Source organism: Pinus tabuliformis, chromosome X (assembly GCF_031772625.1).
Source record: "Pinus tabuliformis cultivar Carrire ecotype Pingquan chromosome X, CPIR1, whole genome shotgun sequence".
Taxonomy (NCBI): domain Eukaryota; kingdom Viridiplantae; phylum Streptophyta; class Pinopsida; order Pinales; family Pinaceae; genus Pinus; species Pinus tabuliformis.
Window position 1 is genome coordinate 34,437,912 of NC_142308.1, and position 23,681 is coordinate 34,461,592.

At 38.2% G+C, this 23,681-nt stretch overlaps 1 protein-coding gene across 1 annotated transcript in view; it reads left to right on the top strand.

Moving 5' to 3' along the window:
* Positions 1–23,373, top strand: part of LOC149138200 (uncharacterized) — a 111,357-nt gene extending 87,984 nt beyond the window's left edge. Inside the window, exon 2 of the mRNA XM_089450283.1 lies at positions 22,492–23,373. Coding sequence (XP_089306409.1) covers positions 22,492–23,373 — 882 coding nt within the window. The remainder of the gene's footprint in view (positions 1–22,491) is intronic.
* Positions 23,374–23,681: the final 308 nt, after the last annotated feature.

Sequence of the window (23,681 nt, forward strand, 5' to 3'; positions counted from 1 at the left end):
CTGAAAATGTGCAGAGTCATATTCTAAAGATACTTCAAAATTTTCTAATGTATTTAGAATTTGACTGTCCTCACTAATCTCAGAGATGGTTAGAACAGGTTGAATAGTATCTTCATCCTCTACCCATTCATCTTCTCCTATTTCTGTTATTGCCTTTGCTGGAGGATACAAGTTGAATTTCTTGGTAGAATTACCATCTGATATATACATGTCCCCAGACCTACAACTTATGAAAGCATCAGCTGTGGCCAGCCAAGGTCTTCCTAAAATAAGAGGATGTCCTCCTAGATTGTTCTTGGGAGTTAAAATCATAAAATCAACTGGATATTACCAAGAATCTAGAGAGACTGGAATATCTTCCAATACACCATCAGGTTTAATGATTGATCTATCTGCAAGTTGCAGCAAAGTAGGTGTAAAGAGAAGGTTAGGAAGCTTTAACTGATCCATGGTCTGTCTACTCATGATGTTGATAGCGGCTCCTAAGTCAATCAAAGTATTTGGGATTTCAACCCCATTAATATGAGTTTTGACAATAGGACTACCGGGATCCACATACTTTTGCATGGTAATCTTACCCATCATAATGTCTGCAATTTTTCCAACTAGATGTATCCTTTTGGTATCTCTGGTTCTTTTTACTGTTTTCTTCAAACTCAACTCCTTTATTGTCTTTGCTAGAATGGGAATTTCCTTAATGGCTTGTAACAAGGGGATCTTGATACAGACATTCTTCAATTCATCTAGAAAGCTATAGTCAGGCAACCAAATTTGCTTTTCCACTCCTTTGTCAATTTGTAACCTTTCAGGAAAAGGAGGTGTAGCTAAAGATGTAGGTTGCTCAACTATGGGAGTTGTAGAGGTTGATTCTTTTTCTTTTTCTTTTTGGATATTTTGGTTTTGAAGTGATACTTCAGAACCTTTATTGACTTTGAGAGATTCTTCCTCAGAAATGCTTGGTTGTTGAACACTTGTAGAAGGTTGATCTAGGATTCTACCTGATCTGAGTTGTACTTCATTGAGAGGAACAACCATATAGGTAGGGAATGGTTGACCTTCCATCATGTAAGCATTTTGAGGGTTCCTATTATTCGGATTTGGTAATGGCTGAGAGGGAAGTTGATTTGATTTCTGCTGGGAGAGTTGAGAATTTTGATTTTGTGGAGGAGGTTGTTGTTGTTGAGGGTATGGCAATGATAGTTGTTGACCTTGATTTGGAAGTTGTGGAGCTTGCTGATTCTGAAATGATGGAGGATATTGATAGAATTGAGCAAGTCTCGCATAAGGATTTTGCATGCTTTGCATCCATGCTTGAAAAGCATTTTGAGGTTGAGGCCAAGGTTGTTGCCAAGGATTCCAATTTGGTTGGGATTGAGAATTCATAGAGTTGTTAAACCCTTGATTCTGTTGTCCTTGCCAAGGTCTCCTTGCAATAAAACAGAGAGATTCAAGTGTATCTGGATCCTCTTGAAAGACTGCTTTGAGGCCAGGAATTGAAGGACAATCCTTGGTCTCATGAGTTTCTGAGCAAATTACACATGTTTCTACAACGTGTGCATCTAAGGGGCATTCCCTTAAAGCATGCTTCTTTCTACACTTCGGGCAAAAGATAGCCAAAGCCTCAGCTTCTGCTTTTTGTTTATTATGAATCTTAAGGGTATCAAGTTGTTCACTAAGACTCCCTAAGATGTCAGTTTTAAATTCATCAAGCATACTGCCGATTTCAGCCCTACTCACTGATCCTGTTGCAGATTTATTTGCCCTAAGGAGAGAGGGATCTCTAGGCCCTTTTTGAGTTTTTGATTTGCCCCTTGAGAGATGGATACAAAGTTCTGCTATATCATTGAGTGAAAGTTGAGAAATATCCCCTTTCCCCATCATGTTTAAGATATCTATCCATTCATCCCTAATGGCTTTTAATAAGAGGGCTTTTAAGGTCTCTTCATCCAAGCTACTCATTTTTGCTCTTTTCAAGTTATATTGAAATCTTTCAAGTAAATCTTCTAAGCTCTCATCTTCTCTTTGCATCATTTTAAATACCTCGTCCTTGTGATTAGTAGGCATACAATAGTCCAAATACCTATCCAAAAAGGTTTGTTTCATTTCATCCCAAGTCCTAATGGATTGAGTAAGTAACCCCATGAACCATTTCAAAGCTTGATCTTTTAATGTTGAGGGGAACAATTTGAGTTTCTGAGTATCATCCAGATAGTCATAAGTTCGACACACAACTTCAAACTCAAATAAGAATGTTTCAGGGTCCTCAGTCCTTAACCCATGGAAGTTAGGGAGGACAGACGGTGATATGTTTTTCATAGTAGCTCGGGAATCCTCATTAACAATGGGAAACCCAAATGAATTATCCCCATCTCTATTTCCTCCTCCAATGGGACCTCTACCTCCTCCATTATTATTGTTATTTCCTCCTCCTCCTCTACCTCTACCACCTCCTTCTTCCTCTGCCATGATGATTCTCCTAGGGATTTCAAAATCTTATGGTTCCTCTACAAAGGGTGAATGAGAAGAGATTTCTCCTTCTTCTTCAGGTGATTCTACTTCCTCAATTACAATTGGTCTTCCTGTAGGAGAAAGAGAAGAGTCTCTTCCTGGTTCAGACTCAATAGAAGGTGTAGGAGAGTCAACTCTTGGCTCTTGAATTCCAGGAATTCTAGGACTAGGAGTTTCGGTTGGAGATAAGGGAGGTGTCTCTTGTCTATCCCTTGAAGCAGATGGACTTGTAAAAATTGAACTTCGAGCTCTAGCTAAAAACCTTCCCCTAGAATCTCTAGCTCTATGCATGTCATTTTTTATTTTTCTTCAAGTCAAGTTAATAGTTCTTTTTCTGATCTTCCAGGTCACTCTAGGTGCAAGAAGAGAGCATACTCAAGAAACTACTAAATCAATAACTTTCTCTTTTCTGATCCTCCAGATCACTTTGAAGTGAAGGTGTACTATATGTACTATATGTACTTTGTCGTTTGGGGGTGTTGTTTGTGGTTAATTTTATCTTCCTAAGATGGAGTGATGATTATAAACAAATGAGTGAAAGTGTGTGTAAGGTGAATTCTAGATGAGTGAGAGTGTGTGATTAGTGGTTTCTAACTACTTGCTGAAAAGGAAAAGCTTGAAAGAAATAAATAAATCAAAATGAACTGAAAGCAAAGAACCACTTTCTAATGGCATTAGACACCATTCATGCTGCTGCAAATAAAAGGTAAGAAAATCACTTAAAAGACCAATGATAATGTTTATCTCTTCCTAACTCTCTGCCTCTAACACATAGTACTGTGTAAGACACGATTAGGAAGTAGCTAAAGATAAGTCTAAGAAATGATAAAAAATGAGAAAAATCTACTTTAAAGACTAGTTGTAATGTTTTGCTCTTTCTAACTCTCTGCCTCTAACACATAGTACTGTGTAAGACACGATTAGAAAGTAGTTAAAGATTAGTCTAAAAAGTACCCAAAGCCAGCTGCAAGTTATTAGTATTCTGATCTCTAAAAGATAGACAATTTATAGTAAAGAGACCATTCATATGTTAGCAGACAACTTTTGAGAAATAAAACTAAAAATCAGCTATGAAAATAAAGTAAAGGCAGCAACTTAGAATCTGTCAAATGAAACTACCACTAGATATAAAGCAAATACACAACACACAAGCAATCCCGGGTTAAAAACCTGCAAAAGAACAATGCTGATCAGCTTAAAATAAAGGCCAGAAATGAAATAACATGAAAATAAATCAAGCTGTACATGTTTCAAGAAAAGGAAATGCTGATCATAAAATATTATACAAGGCTAACATGAACAGGGGCCCTCCATTCATATATGCCAAAGAAGACTCAAGGTATTGAAAACTTCAGAACATCACTGCTTCTATTACTCCATGTGCAGAAAATTACAGTCAAGAGTGCTAGAACAGCACTATTAAAACAGAGTTTTGGAATGCACTAAAATGATAACGAGTTCATAAAAACACAGCAACTAAAAAGTAACATAAGCGTACGCAGACGCAAGTTTTTATAGGCATCTGAAAGATGGCCTAATGCGTACAGCTAAAACTGAAAAATAAACTAACTGTCATGCGTAATTAAGGTTCAATAACACGTCATAAGCCTGCGTTGATGAGCTGGAGGTTCTGGTCGTTATGGCCATTGAATCCAAAGTTGGATTATGTCCCCCACAACCCGCGTAACATGGACAAGTCATCGTTTGAACTGACGTGTCCCAACAGCTTACGTATCACCGTTAAGCTGCCTTTGTTGACCGTAACTTGACCCTTGTTGACCGGAGGTACAGATGACGTGGATGGCTGAACAAATAGCACAGGAACCTCGAGCACCTTGATTCCTAAGTGCCCATGTGGCTCATTTGGCAAAATGACACGTGGAACCTTGAGATTAACAAAAAGGCTGTGGGATCATCAGATGGCTGCGGAATCAGCAGATGGCTGCGGAATGCCTGTAAATATGTCAAAATCTAAACAAAACAGTCACACATTAGCAAAGCTCACTTGATCATGCTTAATGACATCTAATGTAATGATCTGGGTGGTTTTACAATGAAAATGAGGCAAAAGAGAGAGGTAAGTGATGAAAAACAGTAGGTAATAGTGGATGATAAGGTGTAAGTTAGAGGCTCTACATACCCCCACTACGAGGGCATTGCATGTCCTCATGCAAAAACACTGCTTAATCAACCTGTTGTGATGCCTCTGCCAAGACATCTAATCTCCTCTTCTTCCTCTGTGTGGCCACATTGACTCTTGGTCTTTTCATCAGACATCTGAATTTTAAATTGATCAAAGCTCTGTTTAATTTCTTGCATCTCTTCTTGAGCTTTTTGTTTTCCTTTTGCCACAGGCCCATATGAAGCATGGTGTTATCTTGGATCATCTTATCCAATTTAGCTTGCTCCTTCAATTTTTCATTTTCTTGCATGATATGGCGATTTAGAACCTCAATCTCAAAATTTCCTGTTTTAATGAGTGAACTTGTTGCTCCAAAGGTTGAACATTGCTTGGGCCAGCAGCTGCTTGCTCCAACGTCTCCAGATAATTATAAACTTTCTGCTGATCCGGGTCAACCTCAGGTGACTTCTTTGGACTCGGTTCATACTCAAATTCAGATCCATGTTCATGCTCAGGTTCATGCTCAAAAGGACTCTCCTCACGTGGAGGACTAGTCTCAACATACTCAGCGTGTGGAGGACTTGTAGCAACCTTTTCAGGTGTGCTCAAGTCAATGATGAGTGACTTTTTACCTTTTGTGGCCCCTACTTTATCTTGTATCCTTCTGCTCCTTCTCACGGTGGTAGTGCTCTGTTTTTCTTTTTGTACCTTTTGCTTCTGTTTTTCCACCTTTTTGGAAAGGGCAGTTTCATGGAGTTTGGCCATTCTTTGAGCTAAGGGCTGAGTGTCTTCCTCACTAGAATTCTCAGGAGTGAGGTAGGTTTCTTGGACTACAGCTTTGCCTTTATCTTTCTTTTGTTTCTTCCTTCTCTCTATTCTCTTTTGAGCAACTTCTTGGACAAGTTCTGCAAGGGTTTCTATGATGACTCCTTGGGCTGTTTGATCAATGTTCACAGCAGGCTCAAGATCAATTTCATGTTCAGAATGATGTACATCAGTTTCTTCTTCAATCTGTTCTTAGACAGTTTCCTCTTGGACAACAGTTTCAGGGGTAGCCTCTTTTCTTTTTCTTCTACTCTTTCTAGGCACAGAGGTTTCTCCTGCTTCTTCAAAATGGTTTCTCACAAGGAATCTCTCCCAGGTTTCTCTTTTTGATTTTAACTGTTCCTCAACTAGCATTTTAACAAGACCATGATGACATAGATGTGATTCAATATTTCTTGGATTCCTTTGGGCCATTGAACACATTTTCTTAAGACTTGAGAGTAGAAAATATGGAAGGTTAATATCATCTCCTAGGAAATGCATCATGACCTTTGCATGGTAAACATATAAGACTCCAAATCTTCCCTCACAAGTGAAGAATTTTTGCACTAATAAGAGTAAAGTTGTCCATTCTTCCTTAACATAAGAAACAGGAATCCCTTTTGTAAAGATGCTGGTATCCATACCTGGGTTCTTTAAGATTTGCTTCCACTGTTGATCTTGAACTGACCGGTTCTTAAACCATCTTTCTCCAGTCTGTGGGAGTGAGGTAGCTTGTGCTATGCTGCTCTCAGTGACTGTGAACTTTAAATCCCCTATCTCCACTTGATTATCTTTATCTCTGAAGGACCGTGCAAAGGCCTTCGTAACCTCTTTGTGGTAACCTCTGAACTTCTGGATGCATTGTAGCCAGTTTGCTTTTTGCAACGCTTCTTTAACCTGAGGATATCCCTCCAGAAATTTTGAACCCTCTGGTTCTGCCCTTAAGAGTTTCCCCATTGGCTCTACGGCTCTGTTCTAAAACACGGCTTCAATAATGGCCTTAACACAGTAAATTCACGGCTCTGTTCTAGAACTTTGTGGAAAAGGAGGTTACACGGCTTTCAGCAATAGTCTTAACACAGTGAATTTACGACCTTGACACAGTGGATTTACGGCCTTAACACAGAGGATTACGGCTCTTGATACAGCCGTAATAGACTTTCACTGGTGATCAGAATTAGCAGAGAGGAATAAAACAGAGTATGGTTAATGGTAGCAGCGTAGTGAGCACAGCGTGAATGGAATGAAACAGCGTGGGAATGAAACAGCGTGAATGGAATGATATGAGCGTAGAAGGGTTATGAAATGATGAGTAGAAACGGTTAGGTCCTTAGGTTTCGGGCGTAGATTTACACTTGGCTGCGGGATTGTGTCATAGAGAGACGTAGTACAGTAGGCTACGTCACTTAGGTACGAAAGCCTTAATGAAAGAACAGCCGCAATTGAATTTCAAAATCGTGATACCTAAGGACTGATAGATTTGGGAGATACGTGGATGTATGGTCGCATGATGGGAGAAACTGGTAATCATTACATTAAGTGGCAAATAAACATAACCCAGAAAACTTTGCAAAATGACATAACCGTAAGTTTAGGATTTAAATCATACCTCATATCCGCGCTTGGATTTGCCTTTGATGATTTGCCACTAACCCTTCATTGATTTATTGCTGTTGCATGACTCTTTTCCATTTATTGTTGATGACTACTGAACTGTAAAAAAATTTCAAACAGACTGTGTTTTTCTTATGCAGGTGCAAAGGGCTGCAGAATTGCCAAACAGCTGCGGAAACTGCAGTGGTAACCTCCGGCTGCACAAAAACAACTTTAGCTATCTAAAAATGACTTTATTGATGGAATGGAATGTAGTGAATGGATGGATGGATGAAAAAAATGAAGTGGAGTGAAAATGAATGAAATGGTGGATGAAATGGTGGTAATGATGAAAATGAGATGAAATAAGGGAGATTTTTTTTTTTGGAAAACATGAGGTGTCAGGTGACCCTGATTTTCACCTCAGGTTTTCTGCATGAGACTGCCAATCAGAGATTGGTTTTCAGGCTCATACATTATATTTTTTTTTCTTCTTTTTTTTTTTTTTTTTTTTTTTTTTTTTTTTTTTTTTTTCAAAAACCAAAGATTAGGCTGATGGAGGAGAAGAATCCTTCTCCACCAACCTGATTGCAAAATCTTCTTTAAACAAGTTGATAAACTCTTCTTTTGAGAATGGCTTTTGGTAGATCTTCAAGCGATGGCCATTCACAATAAGAGGAGTATGAAATTCATCAATAGTTTTCACTCGAACTGCTCCATTGCTAAAGACTTCATCAATCTCATATGGCCCAAGCCACTGAGTTTGAAACTTTCCTTTGAAGTCTTTGAACTTTGAATCAAACAATAGAGCCCAATCTCCTTTCTGAAACTTTCTTTCTTTGATATGACGATCATGCCATTTAGATCTTTGGTGCTGAACTAGATCGGTCCTTAGAATTGCATCTTGTCTTATTTCATCTAGCTCATTTAGCTGGTCCATTCTGTGTCTTTGAGCTTCTGAGAGGCTCATTCCCAATTGGACTGCCATCTTGAAGGTCTTGATTTGGAACTCAATAGGAAGCAGGACTTCCTTCCCATAAACAAGTTCATAGGGAGAATGTCCTGTTGTGTTCTTCCATGTAGTTCTATAGGCCCATAAGGCTTCAGGGAGCCTTTCCGCCCAATCTCTTCTATGAAGATGAACAGTCTTGGTGATAATGCCTTCAAGAACTTTATTGGTAGATTCCACTTGGCCATTTGATTGTGGATGGTATGGAGTAGATGTTCTGTGCTTGATCTTATATTCCTCCATCAGCTTCTCCATCATTTAGATGTAAACTGGCTGCCCTGATCTGTCACAATTTCCCTTGGGACACCAAAACGAGTGAAAATATCCTCAAAAAGAAATTGAACAACTGAATTTTCAGTGGCAGAAGGCAATGCTTTCGCTTCTACCCACTTAGTGACATAGTCAGTACAAACCAGTATATACTTCTTTTGCTTTGATGGTGGATTAATTGGTCCAACGAAATCTAGAGCCCATTTCTCAAAGGGTTCGATGCATACCTGAGGTTGTAGAAGCATTTCATTTGAAGGAGTTGGTTTCCCAACTCTTTGGCAGCTATCACACCTTGTAACATACTGCTTTGCATCTTTAAAGAGAGAAGACCAATAATATCCTAGAGAAAGGATTTTATAGGCTGTCCTCTTGTCAGCAAAGTGCCCGCCGCATGGTTCATCATGACATGCCTTAAGGATGTTAGGCATTTCATCTTCCCGAACACACCTTCTGATTATACAATCTGGCCCTGTTTTGAACAATTCATTAGAAATCCAAGAATAATGTGCACTCTCCTGAATGATTTTCTTTTTCTCATTAGGAAATAAGTGTAGAGGAAGCTTCCCTGTAACAAGATAATTAGCCATATCTGCATACCAAGGAGTCTTGGTAGTCACTGCAAACAAGTATTCATCTGGAAACTTATCTTCTACTGGAGAATCTTCATTAGTGTTTTGGATTCTAGACAAGAAATCAGCTACTGTGTTTTGTTTTCCAGGTCTATCTAACACAGTAATGTTGAATTCTTGTAAAAGTAAAAGCCATCTTGTAACTCTACCATTAGTGACAGGTTTGTTCATTAAATATCTTATGGCAGAGTGATCAGTATGGACAAAGGTTTCATAGCCGGTTATGTAGTGTCTAAACTTATTAATCGCATGTACCACAGCTAAGAACTCTTTTTCTGTAACAGTATAATTTAACTCAGTGGGAGTCAAATTCTTACTTGTGTAATAAATGGCATAAGGGATCAAGTCCTTTTGTCCCAAAACAGCTCCTAGAGCTGTATCTGAAGCATCAGTAGAAATGTGGAAAGGGAGTTTCCAATTTGGCCCCCTTAAGATGGGTGCTTCAGATATTCTAGTCTTTAAAGCTTCAAAAGCAGATTGACACTCAGGATCCCATTTGAACTCACAGTCCTTGGTAAGCAATTTGAAAAGAGGGGATGCTATCTTAGTGAAGTTTTCAATAAATCTTCTGTAATACCCAGTAAACCCAAGAAAACTTCTAACATCCTTCTGGCAATTCGGAATAGGTAACTTAGAGATGACCTCGACTTTGGATCTATCAACCTTAATCCCATCTCCTGAAATATGATGTCCTAAAACAATCCCTTCAGTAAACATCATAAAACACTTTTCATGACTTAAAGAAAGATTTGTTTCCTTACATCTTACCAGTACTTTTTCCAAGTTTTCCAAAGCTTCTTCAAATGTATTACCATACACTGTGAAATCGTCCATGTATACCTCTACACAATCATGAATCAGATCTGAAAAGATTCCTAGTACAGCCCTTTGAAATGTAGCGGATGCATTGCACAATCCAAAAGGGAGTACTCGGTAGGCAAAAGTTCCCCAAGGACAGGTAAATGTGGTTTTGTCTTGATCTTCAGGTGCTACCTGAATTTGATTATACCCACTAAAACCATCCAAGAATGAGAAATACTTTTTACCTGCTAAAGTGTCTAGTACCTGATCGATAAAAGGTAGAGGGAAATGATCCTTTAAGGTTGCCTTGTTCAATTCTCGATAATCAATGCAAACTCTCCATTTACCATTCTTTTTGGGCACTATAACCAAGGGAGAGACCCATTGGCTATCTGAAATGGGGTAAATGAAGTTTACTTTGAGCAATTTCTGGAGTTCTTCTTTCACGATTTCCCTAAGGTTTGGATTCATCCGTCTTTGTGGTTGCCTAATAGGTCTGCTGTTTTCTTCAATATAGATGTGATGAATACAAGTCTTAGGATCGATTCCTTTCATGTCAGTGTATTCCCATGCAAAGGCAGTGGAATGTTTTTGCAACAGTTTGGTTAATTCTTCTTGTTGTGGTCTTCCCAAGTTTTTGTTAATGTTCAATGTTTTTCCTGGAAGGATCTCAACTGTAGAACTACCAAACTCTTCCATTGAGAAGAGAGACATCTGTCTAGAGGAGAGATATTCAATGTCTGAATCTATCTGAAAATGTGCAGAGTCATATTCTAAAGATACTTCAAAATTTTCTAATGTATTTAGAATTTGACTGTCCTCACTAATCTCAGAGATGGTTAGAACAGGTTGAATAGTATCTTCATCCTCTACCCATTCATCTTCTCCTATTTCTGTTATTGCCTTTGCTGGAGGATACAAGTTGAATTTCTTGGTAGAATTACCATCTGATATATACATGTCCCCAGACCTACAACTTATGAAAGCATCAGCTGTGGCCAGCCAAGGTCTTCCTAAAATAAGAGGATGTCCTCCTAGATTGTTCTTGGGAGTTAAAATCATAAAATCAACTGGATATTACCAAGAATCTAGAGAGACTGGAATATCTTCCAATACACCATCAGGTTTAATGATTGATCTATCTGCAAGTTGCAGCAAAGTAGGTGTAAAGAGAAGGTTAGGAAGCTTTAACTGATCCATGGTCTGTCTACTCATGATGTTGATAGCGGCTCCTAAGTCAATCAAAGTATTTGGGATTTCAACCCCATTAATATGGGTTTTGACAATAGGACTACCGGGATCCACATACTTTTGCATGGTAATCTTACCCATCATAATGTCTGCAATTTTTCCAACTAGATGTATCCTTTTGGTATCTCTGGTTCTTTTTACTGTTTTCTTCAAACTCAACTCCTTTATTGTCTTTGCTAGAATGGGAATTTCCTTAATGGCTTGTAACAAGGGGATCTTGATACAGACATTCTTCAATTCATCTAGAAAGCTATAGTCAGGCAACCAAATTTGCTTTTCCACTCCTTTGTCAATTTGTAACCTTTCAGGAAAAGGAGGTGTAGCTAAAGATGTAGGTTGCTCAACTATGGGAGTTGTAGAGGTTGATTCTTTTTCTTTTTCTTTTTGGATATTTTGGTTTTGAAGTGATACTTCAGAACCTTTATTGACTTTGAGAGATTCTTCCTCAGAAATGCTTGGTTGTTGAACACTTGTAGAAGGTTGATCTAGGATTCTACCTGATCTGAGTTGTACTTCATTGAGAGGAACAACCATATAGGTAGGGAATGGTTGACCTTCCATCATGTAAGCATTTTGAGGGTTCCTATTATTCGGATTTGGTAATGGCTGAGAGGGAAGTTGATTTGATTTCTGCTGGGAGAGTTGAGAATTTTGATTTTGTGGAGGAGGTTGTTGTTGTTGAGGGTATGGCAATGATAGTTGTTGACCTTGATTTGGAAGTTGTGGAGCTTGCTGATTCTGAAATGATGGAGGATATTGATAGAATTGAGCAAGTCTCGCATAAGGATTTTGCATGCTTTGCATCCATGCTTGAAAAGCATTTTGAGGTTGAGGCCAAGGTTGTTGCCAAGGATTCCAATTTGGTTGGGATTGAGAATTCATAGAGTTGTTAAACCCTTGATTCTGTTGTCCTTGCCAAGGTCTCCTTGCAATAAAACAGAGAGATTCAAGTGTATCTGGGTCCTCTTGAAAGACTGCCTTGAGGCCAGGAATTGAAGGACAATCCTTGGTCTCATGAGTTTCTGAGCAAATTACACATGTTTCTACAACGTGTGCATCTAAGGGGCATTCCCTTAAAGCATGCTTCTTTCTACACTTCGGGCAAAAGATAGCCAAAGCCTCAGCTTCTGCTTTTTGTTTATTATGAATCTTAAGGGTATCAAGTTGTTCACTAAGACTCCCTAAGATGTCAGTTTTAAATTCATCAAGCATACTGCCGATTTTAGCCCTACTCACTGATCCTGTTGTAGATTTATTTGCCCTAAGGAGAGAGGGATCTCTAGGCCCTTTTTGAGTTTTTGATTTGCCCCTTGAGGGATGGATACAAAGTTCTGCTATATCATTGAGTGAAAGTTGAGAAATATCCCCTTTCCCCATCATGTTTAAGATATCTATCCATTCATCCCTAATGGCTTTTAATAAGAGGGCTTTTAAGGTCTCTTCATCCAAGCTACTCATTTTTGCTCTTTTCAAGTTATATTGAAATCTTTCAAGTAAATCTTCTAAGCTCTCATCTTCTCTTTGCATCATTTTAAATACCTCGTCCTTGTGATTAGTAGGCATACAATAGTCCAAATACCTATCCAAAAAGGTTTGTTTCATTTCATCCCAAGTCCTAATGGATTGAGTAAGTAACCCCATGAACCATTTCAAAGCTTGATCTTTTAATGTTGAGGGGAACAATTTGAGTTTCTGAGTATCATCCAGATAGTCATAAGTTCGACACACAACTTCAAACTCAAATAAGAATGTTTCAGGGTCCTCAGTCCTTAACCCATGGAAGTTAGGGAGGACAGACGATGATATGTTTTTCATAGTAGCTCGGGAATCCTCATTAACAATGGGAAACCCAAATGAATTATCCCCATCTCTATTTCCTCCTCCAATGGGACCTCTACCTCCTCCATTATTATTGTTATTTCCTCCTCCTCCTCTACCTCTACCACCTCCTTCTTCCTCTGCCATGATGATTCTCCTAGGGATTTCAAAATCTTATGGTTCCTCTACAAAGGGTGAATGAGAAGAGATTTCTCCTTCTTATTCAGGTGATTCTACTTCCTCAATTACAATTGGTCTTCCTGTAGGAGAAAGAGAAGAGTCTCTTCCTGGTTCAGACTCAATAGAAGGTGTAGGAGAGTCAACTCTTGGCTCTTGAATTCCAGGAATTCTAGGACTAGGAGTTTCGGTTGGAGATAAGGGAGGTGTCTCTTGTCTATCCCTTGAAGCAGATGGACTTGTAAAAATTGAACTTCGAGCTCTAGCTAAAAACCTTCCCCTAGAATCTCTAGCTCTATGCATGTCATTTTTTATTTTTCTTCAAGTCAAGTTAATAGTTCTTTTTCTGATCTTCCAGGTCACTCTAGGTGCAAGAAGAGAGCATACTCAAGAAACTACTAAATCAATAACTTTCTCTTTTCTTATCCTCCAGATCACTTTGAAGTGAAGGTGTACTATATGTACTATATGTACTTTGTCGTTTGGGGGTGTTGTTTGTGGTTAATTTTATCTTCCTAAGATGGAGTGATGATTATAAACAGATGAGTGAAAGTGTGTGTAAGGTGAATTCTAGATGAGTGAGAGTGTGTGATTAGTGGTTTCTAACTACTTGCTGAAAAGGAAAAGCTTGAAAGAAATAAATAAATCAAAATGAACTGAAAGCAAAGAACCACTTTCTAATGGCATTAGACACCATTCATGCTGCTGCAAATAAAAGGTAAGAAAATCACTTAAAAGACCAATGATAATGTTTATCTCTTCCTAACTCTCTGCCTCTAACACATAGTACTGTGTAAGACACGATTAGGAAGTAGCTAAAGATAAGTCTAAGAAATGATAAAAAATGAGAAAAATCTACTTTAAAGACTAGTTGTAATGTTTTGCTCTTTCTAACTCTCTGCCTCTAACACATAGTACTGTGTAAGACACGATTAGAAAGTAGTTAAAGATTAGTCTAAAAAGTACCCAAAGCCAGCTGCAAGTTATTAGTATTTTGATCTCTAAAAGATAGACAATTTATAGTAAAGAGACCATTCATATGTTAGCAGACAACTTTTGAGAAATAAAACTAAAAATCAGCTATGAAAATAAAGTAAAGGCAGCAACTTAGAATCTGTCAAATGAAACTACCACTAGATATAAAGCAAATACACAACACACAAGCAATCCCGGGTTAAAAACCTGCAAAAGAACAATGCTGATCAGCTTAAAATAAAGGCCAGAAATGAAATAACATGAAAATAAATCAAGCTGTACATGTTTCAAGAAAAGGAAATGCTGAATGGAAAATAAGGAAATGCTGATCATAAAATATTATACAAGGCTAACATGAACAGGGGCCCTCCATTCATATATGCCAAAGAAGACTCAAGGTATTGAAAACTTCAGAACAACACTGCTTCTATTACTCCATGTGCAGAAAATTACAGTCAAGAGTGCTAGAACAGCACTATTAAAACAGAGTTTTGGAATGCACTAAAATGATAACGAGTTCATAAAAACACAGCAACTAAAAAGTAACATAAGCGTACGCAGACGCAAGTTTTTATAGGCATCTGAAAGATGGCCTAATGCGTACAGCTAAAACTGAAAAATAAACTAACTGTCATGCGTAATTAAGGTTCAATAACACGTCATAAGCCTGCGTGGATGAGCTGGAGGTTCTGGTCGTTATGGGCATTGAATCCAAAGTTGGATTATGTCCCCCACAACCCGCGTAACATGGACAAGTCATCGTTTGAACTTACGTGTCCCAACAGCTTACGTATCACCGTTAAGCTGCCTTTGTTGACCGTAACTTGACCCTTGTTGACCGGAGGTACAGATGACGTGGATGGCTGAACAAATAGCACAGGAACCTCGAGCACCTTGATTCCTAAGTGCCCATGTGGCTCATTTGGCAAAATGACACGTGGAACCTTGAGATTAACAAAAAGGCTGCGGGATCATCAGATTGGCTGCGGAATCAGCAGATGGCTGCGGAATGCCTGTAAATATGTCAAAATCTAAACAAAACAGTCACACATTAGCAAAGCTCACTTGATCATGCTTAATGACATCTAATGTAATGATCTGGGTGGTTTTACAATGAAAATGAGGCAAAAGAGAGAGGTAAGTGATGAAAAACAGTAGGTAATAGTGGATGATAAGGTGTAAGTTAGAGGCTCTACACCTTGTCTATAAATTTTCCAAGGGTATTTCCGATGTGCTTCAAAGAATCCCAGTTCCAGCAATGAACTGGGAGATTGGGGAGTCTCACCCACACCGGGACCGTTGTAGGCACATCCACCGCCGGATCAAAGTCTGGCGTCCATTTGTTTAAATACAGCCCTTGGGGGCCCATGAAGTAGGGGCCATTCCTGAAAATGAGATCTTTGTCTTCTTTTGCAGAGAATTCAAACAAAAAATATCCTCTCCCGAGGAAGTAAGAGGTTACCTTGTTTTGTATCAGAGGTGCCCAATTCCTGGCTACCCAGTTCTCGGTCGACTTCGGGGAAGGCCAAAGTCCTGTAAACTGTCCAACCAGAGCCCGATCTGCCAGAGAAAGTGCTACTTGGATCGGTCCTTCTGGCGGGAGGGCGATCTCAGGAATATCTTCAAGCTTTTTCACAAACTTTGCTGCTTCCATGCATTTCTTCTTAGGCAAGGAGGCCAGCAGGGTTTGAAGGCCTCTGCTGCGGAAGATGAAGGAGGAGGGGGAGTTGGCTCCTCCATGGAGAGCCAACAGACCCAGCCAAGGAGGCCGCGGCCTGCAGCAGATCCCTCGGCGGTCCCTCGCAGGCACAAAGCAGATCCCTCCGCGGAATCCCTCGCAGGCTCCAAGCAGATCCCTCTGCGGACTCCCTCGCAGGCTCAGAACGCGCGAAGTGTGGGCGCACTCGCAGGCTCAGATCGCGCGGAAAGCGGATCTCGCAGGTTGCAGAGTGCTCAGCCTCTCCACGTTCCTCATCATGGTTGTGACATTAAAATTTTTAAAATAGAATAACATTCTTATCCCTAGGAAATTAAGTAAATTAATTTAATAACCAAAGAAAAACTTTCTAAAACCCCCCTTTACTTATCCCTAGTATATAAATCAATAAGGAATTAAATAGGAATTAAATATATTAATAACCAAAGAATAATATAAAATGGAATTACATTTGGATATATAATATATTATAATATTTTTAATTATTTATTAGGAAGAAAATTAAATTACTATAATTATAATATCAATTTTTATTACCTTTTGACTAGAATAAAATGGTATTACATTCAATTACTATAATTATAATATTATTTTTTATTACCTTTTAACTTTTCAACATTATAATACTATCTAGCCATTTTTCTATATAGTTGTTGATGGTCAACCTAGTCAACCTAGCCATTTGGAGGATCTGCTCTCCCTATTTAATATGCAGCCATGATCTGACTCCTCAACTTGTCCTGACGATGAACCACACTAGTTGGTTCGAAACACGTCAACAAAGGTTTTCTACATGTGATTTACGCTGAAATTCCTCTTATAATTGTTATGGATCACAGAAGCCTCAATTCAACAAGTTAATAATATTCATAGTAAAATGGGGTAAATATCGAGGATTAAGAATATTGTTATATTGTAAGTACCGGTCTAGATCCATCTTAACTCTGGATCTACTAAGGGTCGGGAGGCATCAAATCTATTTTCACTTTAAAAGAGTTTTATATTTGAAGAGATTCGATCCCTTTGGACGCTTAGTAGATCTGGAGTTAAGATGGTTCTAGGTTGGTTTTAAAAATAATATAGTTTATGACGATTCTTTTCATTTGATGGCAAATTCTATGAGCAAACTTGCGGTGTCACCATGGGTTCCCCCATTTCCCCTGTGGTAGCTAATCTATTCATGGAGAATTTTGAAATAAAGGCCTTAGCTTCTTCTCGTCTTCCTCCTAAGATGTGGAAGAGGTTTGTGGATGCCACTTGTCTCATCTGGTCCCATGGTAAGGAAGATTTGGAACTGTTTTTCCTCCATTTTAACAATCAATCTAGTTCCATAAAGTTCACCATGGAATTTGAAAGTAATGGTAGTCTGCCTTTCCTTGACGTCCTCCTCTCAAGGAATGATGATGGCTCTTTTTTTCATCAATTATTCCGTAAGAAAACTCATACGGAATAATATCTTCATGCTAATTCTCATCATTTCCCAACTCAAAAACTTGGTGTTCTCGTCACCTTAGTGGTTAGAGCTTTAAGAGTTTCATATAACAACCATCTCAATGAAGAAAAAGCACATCTCCTAAGTGTTTTCTTTAATAATGGGTATAGTAGACCAATGTACTAAGGCTTTCCTCATAGCTAAAAAAGGTCTTAGTGCTAAGAAAGATACCAAGGATCGATTTTTAGGTGTTCATCTTCCTTTTATCCAAGGGACCACTGACAAGATTGCGAAGATCCTAAGGAAGCATAAGGTGGCTTCAACTTTTAGGCCTTTAAATACCATCCGGAGCTCCCTTAGATCTGTAAAAGACCTAGTGGACCCCAAGAATATGAAGGGTGTTTAAGTTATCCCTTGTTCTTGTGGGACTTCCTACATTGGTGAGACTAGTCGCCCGATTAATCAAAGGAGCATGTTGCTAACATCATGCATGGCAGGACCTGCTCCTCTGCTTTGGTAGAGCATGCAGATAAATCTAAGCATCACATCTGCATTGAGGAGGCCCAAATCATTGCTAGGGTTAGTCATTTCCATCATCGTAAATTGAGGGAGGCCCTAGAAATTGAAAAAAGACCCAATAATTTGAATAAAAATGATGGTTGGAATATTAGTAGAACTTTGGTCCCTGTCTTGTCCTCCTAGCTTTTTAGGTTTCTTTTTGGGATTTATTTTGTTTGTTTGTTTATCTATGTAGGTATTGGTGTCATTTTTATAGTATTTGTTGTTGATTTATTCTTCATTAAAGTTTATTTTCTTGACCCTTCGAGTTTTCTTAAGTGTTTTATCATCCTATTCATTTTTAACTACTTTTAGTTTTTTTGTTATTTGTTTAATGAGCCTCATCCCCATATTTTATTGTTGACCCTATTTAATTTATTGATTAATTTTCTTTGAATATATATCTATATATATATATATATATATATATATATATATATATATATATATATATATATATATATATATTGACTTGTGTATATTTTTATTTTATCTCCATTAATTATTTTTATATATTAAATGATCTTGTCTCGATTAGGGTCTTGACTCCTTTTTATAATTTTTTGACGTCCCTCCTTGTTTGGAGTTTGACTTTGATATATATATATATATATATATATTAAACTAGCCGTTTAATATAGCCGTTACTTATTAATATTTATATTTGGTCCTTGTGATGAACCACACTTGTTGGTTTGAAACACATTGGCCAGAAAAAAAAAACTTTCTTATGTGATTTCTACCGAAAGACTTTACTTAATTCATTATGGACCACATAAGCCTCAATATAAAATATAATTTATAGTTTATAGTTTATGTCTCAAATATATTTAAGTATTACTATTTTGTTTGCGAAATATTATTTTTATAAATTAATGTAAATTATTATATGTTAATAGTAATTTATGTTGAAATTTTTGAAGAAAAAATACTCATTTATTATTTCTTTGAATTATTAATTTTTAATTGTTGAAATTTTGATGGTTAAATTTAACTACCCTACATTAATATTAATTATTTTTTATTAATCATAATTGATTTTAAAAATATTATTAAATCGTGATTTTTAATTTCTATTAAATTAAATATTATATATAAATATCACTTGAGTTTATAACTTACAAAACCATTCATTTTTAGTGGTTGTATTTGATCGTGTTAGAATAGTTTTTGAGATAAATGTGAGGGATGGTTTTGTACTTTATATTTATTTATTCTATTAGCTTTTGTCCCTGGTTTTGTACTTTATATTTATTTAATCTATTAGCTTTTGTCCATGGTTTTGTTAGAGCTCATGGTTTTGTAATTTATATTTATCCATTTTGTTAATTTTTTTTTTATTTTTTTTTAAATTAAGATGATTTAGATACATCCTTCTTAGGTGAAATTATTTGACTTTTGTTTACATTTTACATATTATATTTAAAATATGTTACCCATGGATACGAGGACCTGGGTCAGAGCCTATTGCGGAAGATAGAGACATAATTTGCCTCATAGAAACACATGAGCATGAAGGGTGCAAGACACCTCTGTTTGAAGGATACTAGAAAAAGGCATCACGAAATGGCAAAGGGCACGGGGGTATCATGGCTTTAGTAAGGGAGAAAGAAGATTGTCTCATTCAATTAGAAAAAGAAGACTCAAATAAGCAATTCATTTGGTTTAAAATATCAGAAAATGGAAACCACATCAAAATTATAGCATGTTATTTTGTGCTGCAAGTTTCAAAAATCTACAAAGGTAGAGGGCTTGACCACAAAAATCCATTTGCAGCCTTAAAAGTGAATATTGCAACATATTCGCAGCTAGGTGAAGTCCTTATAGTGGCTGATTTCAATGATAGGACTGCAACTGCGCAAGCTAGCATTCTTTGTTCTAAAGATGATTATGACCCTATTTGGCTTAAAGAAGAGAGTAATCATCAGTGGGAAAGAATTTCAAAGGACAAGGGCTGTAATCTCTTTGGTGAACAATTGCTTACTCTATGTGGGGCCTTTGATTTAGTCAATTGTAATGGCTTGACTAGATGGGCAAAGTCAGGTAATTTCACTTGCAATACTTACAATGGAGCAAGTGTAGTAGATTATATAATTTGCTCGCATGGTTTTTGTGAGAAAATGGAGGAAGTTTTGATGGGAGATCAATTGTGGGGCTTAAAATCAGATAACAAGCCAATTTATTTATGTTTCTCTTGGACTGGAAAGAAACAATTAGAGTCAAAAATTCAGCATGTCCAACAAAATCTCCCACAGGGCATAATTCTTTTGACCCCAAAAAATTGTAATACCTTCAAAATGACGCTAGAGAGGCTCTTCGAGAAGGAGAAAATCACAATTCACAGCCTACATAGTCATGAATTAACACATTTAATTCAATGCGCACTTGCAAAGTGCAAGAGCAAAAATTAAGAAGTCTGAAACAAATTGCTTTCCGGTTAATGCTTGGTTTGATGAGGATTGCAAAAAGGCAAGGAGAATGTGGAAAGAGTCAAACAAGGATAACATAAAGCTCAAAGCTTACAAGCAGTTATTAAGCAAGAAAAAGGACGATTTCATGGTTTCAAGGAGGGAAGAACTAATCTTCCTTGGGAAAAATAATCCCAAATTGTTTTGGAAGGAGCTCCAACTGAAAAAGGTAAAATTGGAAATAGTGTTACATCTTCTAAATGGTTTGACTATGCAAGACAACTCTATGAGCAAGATCCCAAGGTTGACCTTCCCCCTTGGTCAACACAGATACTGAACTCTTCACGGTGCAAGAGGTAGAGATGGGTATCAAGAAGTTGGGTGTTGGAAAAGCAAAAGGCTTAGCTGAACTCGAAGAAGAATATCTAAAGTGGGGCTCAAATATTCTTGCACCTCACATTACAAAAATTTTCAACAATATCATACAACAGGGCCCCCCCACAGATTGGACAACTAGTCTGGTAATACCTCTTTTCAAGAGTGGTGACATCAATAATCCCTCCAATTATAGGACCATCATGATAAACCTTTTATTTGCAAAGTTATTTGGAAGCATGCTAGAAAACAAAATTAGCAAGTGGGCAGAAGAAAGAGATAAGCGTGTTAAAGGACAAGCAGGTTTTAGACCTAAACATTCCACAGTTGATCATTAAATAACTTTAAGGCACATCATTGAAAAATTTTGGGAGAAAAAGGAAGAAGTCTTGTGTTGCTTTGTTGATTTCATAAAAGCGTTTGACTCGGTTCCTAGGGATAAGCTTTGGCACAGAATGGAGGAACTTGGGGTTCCTAAACATTTGAGAGCAGTTGTGCATAGGTTGTATGAAGAGGTGAAAGTCAAAATTAGAACTTCAGCATGCATTTCTGAAAGTTTTAGAAGCGATATCGGGGTCAACCAAGGTTGCCATTGTGTCCTACCCTTTTTTGTTTATATATTCACAAGCTTGAGGAGTGGTTAAATTCGCAAGTGGGTGTTGGTATCTACTTGGGCAAGTTTGTTATAAGGTTTTGTATGAATATGACCTTATTCTGATTGCTAAATCGACTCTTGGTTTGCAAGAGCACTTACTATCCCTTGAGCATTTTTGTAGAAGTGTGGGGATGCAAGTCAATATCAGAAAAACGAAAGTAGTGGTTTTCTCTAAGAAAAGAAAACATAACCAACATAAGTTCTACTTTGAAGGCAACATTCTGGAAGAAGTTGTGGATTACAAATACCTCAGAATTGACTTCAACAAAAATCTAAGCTAGAATGGTTGTAGAAAGAAAAGAACTTTGGGGAGTTGGAAAGCATTTTATGCTTTTCAAAATAGTTGTAGAGAGACAGAGTTATGGGATTGGAAAACCACTCAAACTCTTTTTGGGCTTCTAGTGATTCCAGTGATTCTCTATGGTTGTGAACTATGGGCCAGCAGTACATCCGACATGCAGTGGAGACAAATTGAAAAAATTCAGAAGCATTTGATTACAAACAAATTCAAGATTAAAAGTGCAGTTCCTTATGCTATCTTGTTAAGTGAAACAGGGACTGCTCCTATTGAAGCAATTGCTATGGTGCGAATCATAAGGTATTTAAAAAAAATTGAGCAAATGGAAGAGGGTAGATGGCCTAAGGTTGTCTTTAATGACAGATTGTGCAAGAGGAAAAAAACTTGGATGCAGCAAAATAACAAATGCTTTAGTAAATGGGGTATTTGCTTGAACGCGTGTCCCACAAACAACAAAGAGATAAACGCTTTTGTTATGGAAAAGTTCCACAAGCGTACTTGGAATAAGGAGCTAGGAAGAAAGAAAAAGTACTATATTGAAGTGTTTAATGCCACTCATAATCATCAACCAAAAGCATACATAGAGGCCAATATCTCTTGTAGAGCCAAAATTTTTATTGCTCAATTAAGGACTAATTCTCATCAACTCCGTTGTGAAATAGGGCATTAGAGAAGGCCAAAAGAAGTGTGCGAGGAAAGAGTATGCATTTTTTGTTCTTCCGGAAAAGTGGAAACAAAAAAACATTTCATTTTAGAATGTGAGGCCTTCAAAGACAACATGGAAAGTTATGCAGATATGTTGGCAGCTAGCTCTTGGGATATTCTATTTAGCAAGGGGTTTGTCGAGAAGCTTGGAGCATTTATTTTGAAGCTTCACAGAAAAAGGGTCGAATACATCAAGCGGATGAAGAAGCAATATGTCTCATAGGCTATCTTTAGCCTTGTGGATGTTAAAATAATTTATTTCTTTCTTCTTTCTTCTATATATGTTTTAATTTGGCTATTAATTAAAGCATATGAATTTTACTTTTTTTCTATAATTTTTTTTCCCTACATTTAAATATGTTGACAAACTTTCTCGGATGCAGGTGAATAGTCAGGTTAGTGGTACGAAGGTGGCGTGGAGGGTGGGCGCGTGGCCACTCACAATCGCCAGATGGATTTGCAGGAGGACGGAGACATGGTTTCACACATACTTATTAAATGCAGCATTAACGCTGCCCTCCCTCGATTACGACTTATCTGCGATGGCGCCTGGCCTGGACCTCATTCCTGCTTCTCTTCCGCGCGCCTTCAGGTTCAACGAGGTGGCAGCTCCTTGCTGTTCCTCAAGCGTCAACCCCATCCCCTGCTTCCCTTCGGCTCTGGTTCAAGGTGCTGACAGTTATCAGCGCGCTCAGGCTCCATTACATCCGGTGTGCTTACTCCTCAGTCGCCTCCTTGCCATTCCCTCTCCGTTTGTTTGTCCTGCTCTCCTCAAAATGCCAAGAGAACGCACCAGGATGGGGTGCAGACGGGGCAGCTCCCGTGGCCGAGTCTCCCGCCAGCCTTCCTCTACCACTTCGGACCCCTCGTCTGAAGCTTCGGAGTTCTGCTGCAATAGATATCCTGCAACAAGAAGTGGCAGGGGCAGGGGAAGAGGGCAAGTCATAACAGAAGTATGTTCACATCATTCTCACTCGCATACAGCCCGATTTCGCATCCCCTGTTCTCTAGGAAACTCATCCTTCATCGTGTCAGTTACCGTCGAGATGTGCGAGGATGTTGTGGGTTCGGGGGAGGTTAATCCTGGGGCTCCTCTGGAACCTCGGATGGCAGACCAGAACGTCTCCCAGCGCAGAGATTCAGGCGGCTCGCCAATTCTGAATTCAAATGCAAACGCCGGCCCAAGCGCACCAGCAGGAGGTGACCCTTCAGGTTCTGAGGCCCATCCTTCTGAATTCAAAGACACAGACCAATTTGGGTGCTGAATTGTAGAAGAACAGCCAACAACCTCGGATGAAGATTGAACGAGTCCGCGCCTTTGGGTTTTGGTCAGTTGCTGAAGGAAGAAGCTCAATTCCCTCTGGATACATAGTTTTTCATGCTTTTAAGCTCCCAAAATCAGGTCTCTATCAACTCTATATGTTGGTTTCCACTATGAGGGTGGCATTCTCTTGTATGATGGCATCTGTTATGTTGGCATCTGTCTAAGAGCTAGCGGTTTACAGGTCAGTCTTGGTCATTGTATGGGTCAGTTTTTGGTCACTGTCATGATTCTGAGTCTAATGTTTTCAGA